Source organism: Lynx canadensis, chromosome A3, assembly GCF_007474595.2.
Source record: "Lynx canadensis isolate LIC74 chromosome A3, mLynCan4.pri.v2, whole genome shotgun sequence".
Taxonomy (NCBI): Eukaryota; Metazoa; Chordata; class Mammalia; order Carnivora; family Felidae; genus Lynx; species Lynx canadensis.
The window spans coordinates 1,801,345-1,815,741 of record NC_044305.1 but is presented as its reverse complement, the minus strand read 5'-3'; the positions used below and the strand labels follow the sequence as shown (position 1 = coordinate 1,815,741).

The 14,397-nt window shown below is 66.2% G+C and overlaps 1 protein-coding gene across 1 annotated transcript in view; it reads left to right on the top strand.

Annotated features, from left to right (window-relative positions):
- The window catches only part of CDH4 (cadherin 4), a 540,404-nt gene that overhangs the window by 502,934 nt on the left and 23,073 nt on the right, over window positions 1-14,397 (top strand). Inside the window, exon 8 of the mRNA XM_032592549.1 lies at window positions 9,412-9,549. Coding sequence (XP_032448440.1) covers window positions 9,412-9,549 — 138 coding nt within the window. The remainder of the gene's footprint in view (window positions 1-9,411; window positions 9,550-14,397) is intronic.

Below are 14,397 nucleotides of genomic sequence, written 5' to 3'. Positions count from 1 at the left end.
CCCACGTCTGCGAACAGTTCTGATCGTCGCGACTTGGGGACGGCCCCCCCTCAGAGAATGACGTGGCCCCAGATGGCAGCAACACCAAGTGGGAAACGCCCAGAGCATCAGTGCAGGAGGGCACGGGCCCTGCAGGCCCCGCCGAATCCTGGACTTGCGGAGCTAGGGCACGTGGCCCCTCCGTGATCAGGCGTGAGCTGTGTGTACGTGGCCGTGGCTGCCCCACCTCCCGCCAGTGCAGGTGCTTGTGTCTGTGACCCAGGCGGGTGGCCGGGAGGGGCCCCGAGGGGGAGAAACTCCAGGACTCAGGGACCAAGGCATCTCCTAGGACGGGACAGCCTCCCCCCCCCCCCGCCCCCTGCCACTGGCTTGTGTCTTCCCAGGGTCTCAGACCCCCGAAATCCTCGGTGGTCGTTCCTGAGAGCTCTTCTCCCCTCGGTCCCACAGAGGGAGATGGGGACACAGCCAGGCACCCTGCTCATCCGCTGCTGGGGACTGCGTGGCCACTCCCCGTGCGGCCGAGGGAGGACACCGTCCCTGAAGTGCTGGAACGTTCTCTCATTTGCAGAGAGTAACCTGGCGGTGCAGAGGGAGGAGATGGGGGCCGGGTGAGGCTTGTCGCGGCCGCAGCATCGCCGCAGCCCTGGGGGGAGGCGGCCGGCCCCGCACACCCCGAGGGTGCGGAGGGCAGCGGAGACGCCCCCCCGCCTGGTCATGCCCCCCAAAACGCTGTCCCCGCCGGCGGCCCCTCCTGCCCCCCAGCCCCCAGCGGCCACTGTTCCGATGTCTGTCTCAACTGGCTGGCCCTGGCAGGACGTGTCACGTCAGCGGGGCCCGAGAGCAGGCGGCCTCTGCTCCCTTCGCCCAGTGCCGTGCCGTCAAGGTTCGCCCCTGGGGCAGCACGTGTCCGTGCTCCGTTCCTCCCAGAGCTGCCAAAGTCGTATTGCAGCGCGTGCGTGGACCGCAGCCGGTCATTCATCACGGGTGGATGGGCGTCCGGGTTGTTTCCACCTGTGGCCGCGTGGCCAGTGCAGCTGCGAGCCCTGGACAAGCGTCTGCGTTGGACTCTTTTCCCAGCCCCCCGGGCATGTGCCGAGGCGCGAGATCGCTGCTCGTGGGGTGACGGAGCTTTCAAGGACCCGCAGCCCGTGTTCCTTGGTGGTCACACTCCCTGCACCCCTTGGGACGAGTCCCAGTGGACAGGAGCAGCACCCCGTGCCCCCTCCTCCCGCGGTGTCCCTCCCGTGCCACCTCCCGCGGTGTCCCCCCCGTGCCGCCTCCTCCCACGGTGTCCCTCCCGTGCCGCCTCCCCCGCCTCCTGCGCCCCCTTCCCCCCGTGCCCCCTCCTCCCGCGGTGTCCCTCCCGTGCCGCCTCCCCCGCCTCCTGCGCCCCCTTCCCCCCGTGCCCCCTCCTCCCGCGGTGTCCCTCCCGTGCCCCCTCCCGCGGTGTCCCTCCCGTGCCCCCTCCTCCCGCGGTGTCCCTCCCGTGCCGCCTCCCCCGCCTCCTGCGCCCCCTTCCCCCCGTGCCCCCTCCTCCCGCGGTGTCCCTCCCGTGCCGCCTCCCCCGCCTCCTGCGCCCCCTTCCCCCCCGTGCCCCCCCCTCCCGCGGTGTCCCTCCCGTGCCCCCTCCCGCGGTGTCCCTCCCGTGCCCCCTCCTCCCGCGGTTGTCCCTCCCGTGCGCCCTCACCCGCCTCCTGCGCCCCCTTCCCCCCCGTGCCCCCTCCTCCCGCGGTGTCCCTCCCGTGCCGCCTCCCCCGCCTCCTGCGCCCCTTCCCCCCGTGCCCCCTCCTCCCGCGGTGTCCCTCCCGTGCCCCCTCCCGCGGTGTCCCTCCCGTGCCCCCTCCTCCCGCGGTGTCCCTCCCGTGCCGCCTCCCCCGCCTCCTGCGCCCCCTTCCCCCCGTGCCCCCTCCTCCCGCGGTGTCCCTCCCGTTGCCGCCTCCCCCGCCTCCTGCGCCCCCTTCCCCCGTGCCCCCTCCTCCCGCGGTGTCCCTCCCGTGCCACCTCCCGCGGTGTCCCTCCCGTGCCCCCTCCTCCCGCGGTGTCCCTCCCGTGCCGCCCTCCCCCGCCTCCTGCGCCCCCTTCCCCCCGTGCCCCCTCCTCCCGCGGTGTCCCTCCCGTGCCGCCTCCCCCCGCCTCCTGCGCCCCCTTCCCCCCGTGCCCCCTCCTCCCGCGGTGTCCCTCCCGTGCCCCCTCCCGCGGTGTCCCTCCCGTGCCCCCTCCTCCCGCGGTGTCCCTCCCGTGCCGCCTCCCCCGCCTCCTGCGCCCCCTTCCCCCCGTGCCCCCTCCTCCCGCGGTGTCCCTCCCGTGCCGCCTCCCCCGCCTCCTGCGCCCCCTTCCCCCCGTGCCCCCTCCTCCCGCGGTGTCCCTCCCGTGCCACCTCCCGCGGTGTCCCTCCCGTGCCCCCTCCTCCCGCGGTGTCCCCCCCCCTGCCGCCTCCTCCCGCGGTGTCCCTCCCGTGCCGCCTCCCCCGCCTCCTGCGCCCCCTTCCCCCCGTGCCCCCTCCTCCCGCGGTGTCCCTCCCGTGCCGCCTCCCGCGGTGTCCCTCCCGTGTCCCCTCCTCCCGCGGTGTCCCTCCCGTGCCGCCTCCCGCGGTGTCCCTCCCGTGTCCCCTCCCGTGGTGTCCCTCCCGTGCCGCCTCCCCCGCCTCCTGCGCCCCCTTCCCCCCGTGCCCCCTCCTCCCGCGGTGTCCCTCCCGTGTCGCCTCCCCCGCCTCCTGCGCCCCCTTCCCCCCGTGCCCCCTCCTCCCGTGGTGTCCCTCCCGTGCCACCTCCCGCGGTGTCCCTCCCGTGTCCCCTCCTCCCGTGGTGTCCCTCCCGTGCCGCCTCCCCCGCCTCCTGCGCCCCCTTCCCCCCGTGTCCCCTCCTCCCGTGGTGTCCCTCCCGTGCCCCCTCCTCCGTGGTGTCCCTCCCGTGCCACCTCCCGCAGCGTCCCTCCCGTGTCCCCTCCTCCCGTGGTGTCCCTCCCGTGCCGCCTCCCCCGCCTCCTGCGCCCCTTCCCCCCGTGTCCCCTCCTCCCGCGGTGTCCCTCCCGTGCCGCCTCCCCCGCCTCCTGCGCCCCCTTCCCCCCGTGCCCCCTCCTCCCGCAGTGTCCCTCCCGTGCCACCTCCCGCGGTGTCCCTCCCATGTCCCCTCCTCCCCCGGCGTCCCTCCCGTGTCCCTTCCTCCCACGGTGTCCCTCCCGTGAGCTCTCCTGGCTGGTTCTCAGGGCCTGATCCGACACCCAGGTGCTAAGCAAGTAAGCCCCAGGCGCAGGGGGGAGGCCAAGCCCCCAGTGTACTCGTAGGTCAGCGTCTGAGGGATGGCAGTTCCAGCAGTGACTGCAGTGATAGGGAAGCACGAGGGGGCCTGTGGCCCAGGGTGGGAGCATCGGGGCACCGGCGGTGACCAGACAGCAGGAGAACCCCAGCCTCATTCAGGGAGGAGGGATGCTGGGAGGGTCTGTGGCTTGCCCGGTGGACGCCGGGCTCTCAGCCTGAACTTACACCTGCATCCCGGCTGCCAGCCCGTTGCAGAGCACCTGCAGCAGACACGAGCGTGGGGGGTGACACGGGCCATTCTCGGGCCGGGGGGCGGCCCGGGCCCCTCCGGCACGTGGGGGTCCAAGCCCAGGCCTGACGTGGGTCAGGGTGCGGTCCTGGTGGCCGGCACGGGGAGTGGGTAACACGGGGCCCGCAGGAAGCTTGGATGCTTTTCTCGGGCAGGTCAGCCAGCTGCATTCTTCACGGATGTTCTGCAAAATTTAAATGCTGAGCTATGAGGATCTTAAGCAAAAACCCCCGGGACCCCCCACTTTCGATTTTCTTACCTCGTCTCGAACTTGAAAATGGCCCGATCCCATTTCAGCGAATTCACTGCACCGGAGGAGGAGGGGTCCCCCTGGGCAGCAGCGGGGGGCGGTTGGTGGGAGACTCAGGAGGCCCAGGCCCGCCCACTCCCCACCGGCCACCTCCCTGCAGCTCCATCAGGGGCCGATATGGAGATCAGAGGCCCGCTGCACAGCTCAGCCCGTGGAGAAGGACCACTGTGGGTCCAGGGTCATCTTTGTCCCAGGAGACCCGGGCGGCAGGTTTTGGGGGCTCCAGACGGCCAGACCCCGGCCACACCACCCACCAGCCATGTGCGCCCCCCTCCCGGGACTCAGTTTGATCCACTGCAAAGTAGGGAGGGTTTCACCCCTGCTCCCCAGGGCCGCTGGAACGTAGGCGCCTCGCGGCAAATGTGGTCTGTGGCGTCGCCAGCCAGAGGCACTAGAACAGCCCTGAAAAACGTCCCTTGCCCTGTCAGCGCTCCCACACCAGGCCTCGCGGAAACGATGACACGAAGCCTTATTTAATGAATACATCAACCCGCTGACCATGCCAAAGCCTTCCCGTAAGTAACGACGGGATGGTTATGTAAGGGTATCGTGTCCAAGGACGCCAGGTGACTGGCCGCCTTCCTCAGCCTCTGAATGCCGTTCCAGAAGGGGATCTGGTGCCGCAAAAAGACGACATTCCTGGGTCTGAGAATGTCCTTTCTAAAGCATAAGCAGCAGCACAGTAGCTGAGTGCCTCCCACCCCCCGCAAGCCGGGAGCCTCACAGCCGTGCAAACCCTGATCAGGCCCGGGTCTCAGAGCCCCGCCCACCGGGAGGCCCAGCTCTGCTGGGGCCTTGCCCACATTTCTTCCTTGGGGGGTGGTCTTCCCCCCCACCCACTCAGGGCCCAGAGAGTCCCCCACCCACCCTCCAAAAGCAAGACCAGCACACCCTCTAGTGGTGGTGGGCTGCACACACGTGCACACACACATGGATGTACACACGGATACCTTCACGCGTGCACACGCGTGCACATATATCTATATGCACGCGTGTGCAGACACAAACGTGCGCACATGGACGTACACGTGGACACATGCGTGTGTGCACATACGTGTACACGTACCTCTGTGTGTGTGTGTGTGTGCATACACGCAGATGTACACATGGATACGTGCATCACGCATACTCATATACATATACTTGTGTGTGTGCACATGTGTGCGTGCACAAACATACACGGATGTACACGTGGATACATGCACGTGTGCACTATGTGTACATGTACCTATATGTGTGCGTGCGTGTGCGTATACAAATATGCACACATGGATGTACACATGGATACGTGCACACGTGCACACACAAATACACTTGCACACAACCGTACACATTCACATACCTATATACGTGCATACATATGTCCGCATACAGGTACCAGGCACGCACGTTCACGTACGCACGTACGTGCACATGCATGTGTGTCCCTGTGTCTCTGAGGCCAGTAGCCCAGGTGGTCCCGTGTCGCTTGTAAGTCAATGACTGAGGACACAGGACGGTGTGGAAAAGAGACTTCACATTCCAATCAGACTTTTTTCCTCTCTTCTCTGGCCAGATCTCTCCCTCGGCCTCCAGCCTGTGCCCTCTCGGGTCCTCTGCTCTGGCCCCTTGTGGTGGTGGCCCTGGGAAGCAAGGTGGGGCAGGAGGTTTGGTCGCTCCGTGTCTGCTCCACCGGGCCCCCTTCCTTCCCACCCCGGGGGTCAGACAGTCAAAGCCCCAGTGGCACAGGTCGTGGGGGAAGCCTCACTGAAGGGGACGCTGCCGTGTGCCCTGAGCAAGGCCAGCACAGGGGCGGGGACGTGCCGGCTGTCTCACAGTCCAGGGCTCCGTGATGCACCAAGGGAAGAGTGCAGCCAGCAACCCGGGAGCCGGGTGGGTGTGGTCCTGCACACCCGCATCCTTCAGGCATCACGTCACTTGCCCACTCGTGCGCCGGGCGCTGTCTTGCCAGGCCCCACTTACTCGTTCACTGCTCCCCCCGATGGCTCCCACAGGGTGCTCGCCACGGAGCCCGAGCGCCAGGCCAGCCGTGGGGGGCGATGTGACAGTCAGTGTGCACCAGCCTGGGCACGTGTGGCCACATGGCAGGACTGGCAGAGGGACGCCGACCCAGCCGGGTGGCCGGGCTGCCCCGTGATGAGGGACACCGGCGTGCAGGAAGGCCCGAGGTGTCCCCTGCCCATCATGGGTGGATTCCGCCGAGATTCTGTGCGGCTTGGAAGTCGGCCCTGCGGGGGCGGGGGGGAGGAGAAAGTCAGATTAAACCAGAGAACCTTCCAAAGCGAGGCTGCGGGAAACCGGGTTTTGCGCCCGCATCCTGGTGGGGCAAGGAGCACGCGGGGCGGGGTGCAGAGGGACCGAGGCTCAGGCATGTGGGGATTCAGGATCGGTTTGGCGGCCTTCCCCCGGTACGGGCACCGCCTCCAGCACCAGAGTCCTAGTCCTCGCCAAGGCAGAGCTGTGACCTGACACAGGTGACCCCTCTGATGGACGGGAAGGAAGGGCGTCTTCCTTCTGCCCTGGGGACGCGGCCTCTGCCGCGGGCAGGGCCACGAGGCCAGGCCTGGCGGGTTTCTGCGTGTGCCTTGTCCGCGCCGGTGAAGGTGAACCCTGACCGTGCTGCTGTCGCGGGCAGTCCGTCGAGGATGGCGCCGGCCACGCTCTCCGTGTACCGTCCGTTCAGAAAGAGACCGCTAGGTGTCTTCACCGATGTTGCCGTGTGGGCACCGTTGGCTCCACATGCACTTTGTCCACGACAAAAGCCAGAAGGCAACGACGGGTATCCGGAATCCCCACCGGCACGTCCACCTGCCCCTGGTGCGCTCGGTGGTCCCAGCTGTGGGAAGACGCAGGGCCGCGTGGGCAGGGCCATGTGCTGGGCTGATTTCACTGGGCCTCCTGCCCCTGCTGTTCACACTGCCCGTCCGAGCTTCCCTCTCCGGTGAGCCCTACACTCCTCGTTCAAGAACCATCTCTGATGCACCTCTGAGGGGAAGCCTCTCCCTCTTTCTAGAGCTCCCTTGTGCCCAGCACAGAGGAGAAGATGTCAGCCACCTCATGGGGTGGTTGTGGTTCTCCTGACATAAATGACAGGTGGTTAGAAGGAGAGAGGGAAGGGGGCAGGATGGATGATGGGGGATAGATGGATGGGTGGGTGGAGGGATGAATGGGTGTGTGGATGGAGGGATGAGTAGATGGATGGATGGGTGGAGGGCTGGATGGATAGGTGGATGGTGGGATGGGGATGGAGGGATGGGGTGTGTGGAGGAAGGGAGGGAGGGAGGGATGATGGAGGGATGGGTGGGTGGATGGGTGGGTGGATGGAGGGATGGGTGAGTAGATGGGTGGAGGGCTGGATGGATAGGTGGATGGTGGGACGGGGATGGAGGGATGGGGTGTGTGGAGGAAGGGAGGGAGGGAGGGATGATGGAGGGATGGGTGGGTGGATGGGTGGGTGGATGGAGGGATGGGTGAGTAGATGGGTGGAGGGCTGGATAGATAGGTGGATAGAGGGACAGGGGGATGGAGGGATGGGGTGTGTGGATGGAGGGAGGGAGGGAGGGAGGGAGGGATGATGGAGGGATGGGTGGGTGGACGGGTGGGTGGATGGAGGGATGGGTGAGTAGATGGGTGGAGGGCTGGATGGATAGGAGGATAGAGGGACAGGGGGATGGAGGGATGAATGGGTGGAGGGAGGGAGGAAGGGAGGGATGGATGATGGAGAGATGGGTGGGTGGATGGATGGTTAAATGGTAAAAGGAAGAAGGGAAGGAAGTAAAGGTTTATCTTTTGTGAGAAAACTTTCGAACGTGGCACAGCACCAGAGTGAAGCTATTTCTATTATTTTTTTACGTCTCCTTGGTTGCAAGTTCTATCCATTTTCACAAGTGTCAGCTGTTTTAGGCATTTACTCAATTCACTTAACAAACACTGATCGAGGGTCTACTGTGTACCAGGCACTAGGCTGGAGTCCAGGCACACAGCCTCTCACAGATGGGGACTGAGGCCTGGCAGGCCGGTCCCCATGCCGCCGCGCCTCTCGGCCCCTCCCCTCGTGCCTGTCGCCCTGGAAGGCCTGTTGAGGAGCCCTGATTGTGCCTCCCCACCCCCCATCCAACGGATCGGTCCCCTAGAAGGAGTGACCCAGGTGTGCACAGAGGAGCGGTTTCCTGCTCCTCCAGGGGCTCCTGTCACCACCTGGAGTGACAGCCAGGGGGAGGAAGTGGGGGGAGGATGGGGGCCAGGAGCCAGCACACCCCCCACCCCCACACGCGTCCTGACCCTGGAGTGGGCTGCACCGGGCCCCCAGGCCACGGTCGCATGGGACAGTGGCCTTGACTGGTGGGAGGACAGGGCAGGTTCTAGGTGGGAAACAGTGTGTGGACGCTCCCGAGCCCCCAGAGCCCCCACCCCAGTCCGGGGCCCAGCCAGATGGACTTCGTGAGCCCAGACACGCTCCTCCCAGCTTGGGGAGGGGCTGCCACGCTGTCACCTCCGGGCAGCACATCCCTCCTCTTCCAGAAGCCTCCCCCGGTTTCCCCCGCCCTGGCTCCCGGAGAAGCTTGTGGTGTCCCTGCCCAGCCTGCCCCGGGGGTACCCGGCTCATGCTGTCTGGTGTCAGAGCCCAGGGCTGACGCACGCCTTCTGTCAAGGGCCAGACAGTGACCATTGTAGGCTTTTCCGGCCACGTGATCTCTGTCACAGCCACTCAGCTGTTGTCATGCAGAAACAAGCCACAGACAGCGCGCTAATGAGTGGACGTGGCCCTGTGTCAGTGCAACTTTATTTACAGATTAAATAAGCAGTGGTAGGGAGATTTGGCCCGAGGGCCATAGTTTGCTGACCCCTTGTATACGCTTGTTGGATCACGTGATTTCTCTCCAGGCCCCTCAGCGACTCCCAGCTGTCCACAAATATCCAGACGCCTTATCAGGCACCAAGGGACCTCAGTGGACAAGCTCACTGTTCCTCAGCATCTCTGTGGTCACCGACGGTCGCTTAGGAGCATTTAATGCTCTATGTGTTGGGCACTGCTGTCGGCTTTGGGGACACGGTGGCGAGGAAGACAGCCGTGGCCTCCCAGAGCTCCGTTTGGTGAGCACAGACAACAAGGAAACGATGGCACAAAACCGTAAACTCAGAACCCTGTTCTGAGCCGCGGATGTGGAGGCCGGTCTGAGGGCGGCTCATGGAGCCCTGGCGTGTCCGTGGGATTGCCCCTCTCTCTGCAAAGTGTCCATCCCTGGTTTCCCGAACCCCACGCAACACGGTGCTCTCGCCCCCCCGTTCTCCCTGCTGCGTCGGCACCGATGATCCGCGCCTCCCGAAGCCGGGAACGCCGAGACGAGAGCAGCCAGGCCGCTCCGGGCCGCGCGGTGGCCCCACAGCAAGCGGAGGAGAGCGTTCTCCCAGCGGCTCAGGAGCCGAGAGCGGCCAGGGCCCCTGCGGGCAGCGTCCCGCCCGGCAGGGGCCGGCCACGGGGAGCGTGCGCGTTGATGGAAAGGACGGGCCGAAACCCAAACTGATGCCTGTTCCCTCCCGCCCCTGTCCCTCCAGAAAGTGCAGCAGTACACAGTCATCGTCCAGGCCACAGACATGGAAGGGAACCTCAACTACGGCCTGTCGAACACGGCCACGGCCATCATCTCGGTGACGGACGTGAACGACAACCCGCCGGAGTTCACCACGAGCACGGTGAGTACGCAGCTCACGGCCGTCGGGTGCGGCTCGTGCCGCTTCTCCCCTCCCTGAGTGTGATGGAGGGACGGACAGCGGGGCCGCAACGGCCCTGGGCAGCGGGAGGCCGACGCGGAGGGGGCCTCCCCGGGGTCTGCGGCGGGAGACAGGCGGGAGGGCCTGCCAAGGCTCTGCCTCCGGGGGTGGGTGCGGGGGGGACGTGTACTCCAGTCCGGCACCGCGAGGCCCGATGTTGAGCCGCAGCTGACGCTCTGAGAAGTGCCCGGGACAGACTGGGCTGGACACTCTCTCCGGAGTTGACCTGTGGTTTTGGGGCCCGGTCGCTTTGGGAGGCACGCGTGCGGCTGCGTGTGGCCGTGTATGCAACGCGACCTCCTGGGGGGGGGAGGGGGCTCCTGCGGGAGCAGAACGTTGCCGTGAGCAGAACGTCGTGGAGGGTGGGGACACGCCGGGCGTTCCTCCCCCTCAGGCAGCGCTGCCCACACCAGGCTGCTCCCGGCCTGGGTGCCCAAGTGCGCTTGGTGGGCATTCATGCGCCTCCGTTCTGAGTCTAGAGCCCACGAGTCACAGAGACCAGCTGCGCTCATGCCGGCACGTCCCAGGGGCAGGGCCCCGGGGTCACAGATTCAACAGCGCTGCCCCGCCAGGAGCCCCTCCCCAGGAAATCCTCACGGCCCACTCAGTGCCCGGCACGTTTGGTGGCCCCCTCCTGTGCCACCCAGCCGTCTTCGGGGGGCCGGCCCTGCTCTCTCCCCACTCACTGGTCCACACCCTCCCCGGATGACTGCCCAGGTCCTTGGCGAGCGGCGCTGTGCCCCCCCCCCCCCCACCAGGGCAGGCGCCCGTCCTCAGGTGTGGCGGGTGCAGGGGCCAGGATGGGCGGGAGGGAGGCTCAGGTCAGCAAGGGCCCCCAGAGTGGTGCTGGCTGGCGGCTGCCACCCCAAGGTCTCGGGATGGCCTCTCAGAGCCACCGCCTCTGCTGGGGGTCCAGGCTCCCGGAGGGCCGACTGGGTGAGGGGGCCACGGCAAGAACAGTGACAGTAATGGCGACAGCACAAGCCACGCTGGGAGCCTTCCCCTGCCAGGCTCTGGTCCCCCCAACCTTGTGAGGGTCAGGGCCCTCGCCCGACAGTCCCTCAGTGACAGAGGCTCAGAGACACGAAGTCACTTGCCCAGACCCTCACTGCTAGCCCGTAAGTGGGAGCGGCTGGGATTGGAGCCCAGAAGCTGCACCTGCTGTGCAGCGAGGGGGGAGGGGGGAGGGGGAGGGGAAGGCGGTGGGGAAACAGAGAGGAGACCCCTCCTCCCCGAGAAGGCGGTCAGCGCCAGGAAGACATCTCACAAGCCAGAGTCTGGGAGACGAGAGCCTCCCTGGGGTCCAAGCATCTTCTCCTCCTGCTTCCCCACGCCCCACGCCCCGAGTGCTCCTGTCCCCAAATCACAGAGTCCCCAGACCCCACAGCCCTGTACCTCCACCCCCCTCCCCAACTTCCCACATCCCGGAACCGGCGGGGTGGCCTTGCCTGTGGGGGCGCAGCGCCATCTAGCGGGCGGACGGTAGCTTGCACGCGGGCGGAGCTGCCAGGCCCGCGCTAGCGCCTGTGACCCCAGCACCCTCGGGAGCAGGACGCCTCCCAGAGGTGACCTTGTAGTGAGGGGCAGAGCCAGCACCACGCCAGGCATCTGACATCGACCCTGGCGGTTGCGCCGAGTGGGTGGGCACCTTGGACGCTCAGAACCCGCCTGCCGCCTCAGGGGTCTCAGGTGGTCCCGGGCGGGTACCCAGGCAAGAGGACACTGTTCCCGGGGATACGCTCGTGTCCTGGTGCCAACTGCGAACCCTTGTTGTCTGCTGGGGCGGTGGCACCAGCCCTCGTGACCGCCAGGACCCCCAGGAAACAGCCTCGGGACCTCCGCTGTCGCCACGGGGACAGGGCAGAAGGAAACCAAGCCAGCTGTCCCTGTTGGTAGTGAAGGATGTGCTTCTGGGCATGGGCCACCATAGCGACCGGGGAGTCAAGGACTCAGCCCAGCCCTCCTGGTCACCTCCGGCCACCACGGGGTTTGGCAAAAGCTCCCAGAGACCGGAAAGGATGCTCAGAGCCCCCACCTGCCTTGAGATCCTGGTCCGCACTTGCACCCAGGTGCCCTGGAGAAGGTGTGGCCACCCGGGGAGGGCAGGCGATGGCACAGACCGGTGGCTGCAGCGACAGGCGGAAAGGCAGAGGGCTCCGGCATGGGGCAGACCAGAGCCTGAGCCCACCCTCCTGCCCCCAAACAGCCTGATTCTTTTACGCCCAAGATGGTCGGCCGCTGCCTAATACACCAGGAGCCAAAGTAGACACAGCCCATCGGCTCCAGACAAGCGCTCCCAGAGAGACCTCTTGGTCTCCGGCTTCGAGTCGGATGGAGATCTTGCCGATGCTGTTGAGGTGTGACGGGAATGCGGCATAACGCACGGACCTTCCGGGAAACGTTCCCACCGGCCAGGAGCACAGGCCCGTGCCCGTCCCCGGAGGCGGCCCCCACCCCTGCGTCCATCGCCAGGGTGACCTTTGCTTGTCCTACGACATCACGTGGATGGAGTCACGCGGGTCGCGCAGTTCTGCGGAGCCAGGCTTCTCTCATCCAACAGAACGCCCGTGGAGCCCACGTCTGTGGTGGCACCCGCGCGGTCGGACAATCTCCCGCGTTCCTGGGGGTCCCCCGTGGCCAGCTCAGATCTTTGGACCATCTGTGAGCACCCCGTCCGTGGATGCCCTCCTTCGTTTCATCCTTTTCTCTGTTTTAAAGATTGTTCTGAATGACAGTAGTTCACCATAGCTAAACATTCTGTTTCATGGAGGAAAACTGTATCGATTATAAGGGAAAGGGAATGTATGGAAGTAAACAGAGTAAACACAAAGGGGGAGAGAGTACGGAGAAGGAGAGAGAAGGGTTCATGCATCACATCGGGTGCTCACCACATCCAGCCTCCCGGCTGGGGAGGCCCCACGGTGAACGGCCCGGGGGGGGTCCCGATTGAGGGTCCTGGGCAGAGCGTCCTCCCCTCGGGGGAGGCTTCCAGCTAGCTCTTCCCGCCAGGGCGACGGATCCACCGCCCGTGTGTGGTCCCTGGTTGGTCACGAAGTTTGTCTCGGTGCCGTCCCCAGCCGGCTGGGTCTTCTCTGCTTCTCTTAAGGCATCACTATCCCAGGAACCTGGGCGGCTGCGCATCCTTCTTCCCTCCCTGATGCAGTCCAGGCGGCCAGCCCGGTCCGGCTCCAGGAGGCGAGGCAGTTAATCCCTCTTGGCGTCAGGAACAGAGGGGCCCGTTCTGATCCCAAGTCCAGATACGGAGCTTGAGCCAAGCGAGCCGCCGTGACTGCGTGTGCGGCTCTACGCACGAGGCCCACAGACGAGTTCTAGGCAGAGTGGAGACCAGGCTGAGCTTCCAATCAGGTAGTTCGCACACACGGTAGCGTAACCGAAAAGCTACCGAGGGAGCCACCGTGACGAAGGCGTCCCCTTCCGCCCCACGCCGCCTCCACCTTGCGCCCCGCTCCGTGCCTGGTGTCCTCCGACTTGTGTTCTTTCACTCACGATGTGTCTCCAAGACCCTCCCGTGTCCGTAGATTCTGAGTGGCCTTGGGATGTTTTCAGTGCTCGTTTGGGAATAACGTCAGGCTCACACAGAGTCGTCGGAGGGAGAAGGAGACACGGAACAGCCACGTGCACTGGCCACCATCGCGTGTCCTCCGTGTCCCCGTGCCACTGCTGTGTCTGCAGATGGCCGCCCGGACCGGGGACGGAGCCGTAGCATCATGGCTGTCACGCCTAGAAGCTTCTGTGTGTTTCCTAAGAGGATTCCCCCCCACCCCCAACGTGCCCAGGGTGGTCATGCCTAGAAGCTTCTGTGTTTCCTGAGAGGACGTTCCCCCCCGATGTGGCCTTGGTGGTCATGCCTAGAAGCTTCTGTGTTTCCTGAGAGGTTTTCCCTGACGTGGCCACGGTGGTCATCACATACATGGCCACTGCCCCTTTTTCCACCAGAGACGACTGAGGCCCAGAGGGCTAGTTCCGGGCTGCCCGAGGTCACACAGCGAGACAGTCAAACCCAGAGCGCCTGCTGCCTCGGGCCCCGCCTCTGCCACGTGGCTGTCCTGTCCCCTCCTGAGGCGGAGCACGTTCAGCGGCCACAGCGAGGGCCCCCGGCTGCCCCACACCCGCTCCTGCGGGCAGGCCTGCGGGGGGACCACCTCTGCCCCCCACCGGCCCAGCCCCAGCCCAGCTCTGCCAGCCCGAACCCCGTCTTCCCCTCCACACGCAGCCGCACTGAAACCCCCGCAGGCTCCCCCAAGTGCCAGTCCTGGGAGGGCCGGGGAGGGAGCGAGGGGAGGGAGCGCTGTGTGGGGCACCAGGAGGGGGGACGCACCAGGAGGAGGGCACCCCTTGATCCGCACACACCTCTGAGAAGCGGGCGCCACGGAAGCGCACGGAGACCCTGGAGAGAAGGTGCATCTGATCCCAGACGTGACCCCCGTCCAGGCAAAGGGCAGGTGGGCACAGCCTGGCTCCCTGGGACGTCCCGCCTGCCCCTCCTGTGCCCCGGCCGGCCTCGGGCAGGCCCCAGGCCTGGAGTGGGCGCAGGGTCCGAGAGTCAAGGCGGAGTGCTTCAGCGGTACCTCGGATCCTGACGTCCGCCAGGACAGCGCTCAGGGGGCGGCCTCGCTACGGTCAGACCCGAAGGCCGCTGCGGCGGGGGGTGGGGGGGAGACCAGTTTCCAGGCAGGAGTGCGCGCCCCCCCCCACCCATGTGCTAACGTCCTGGTAACTGGGTCACATGGCAATCGTGCGTTAGATTCG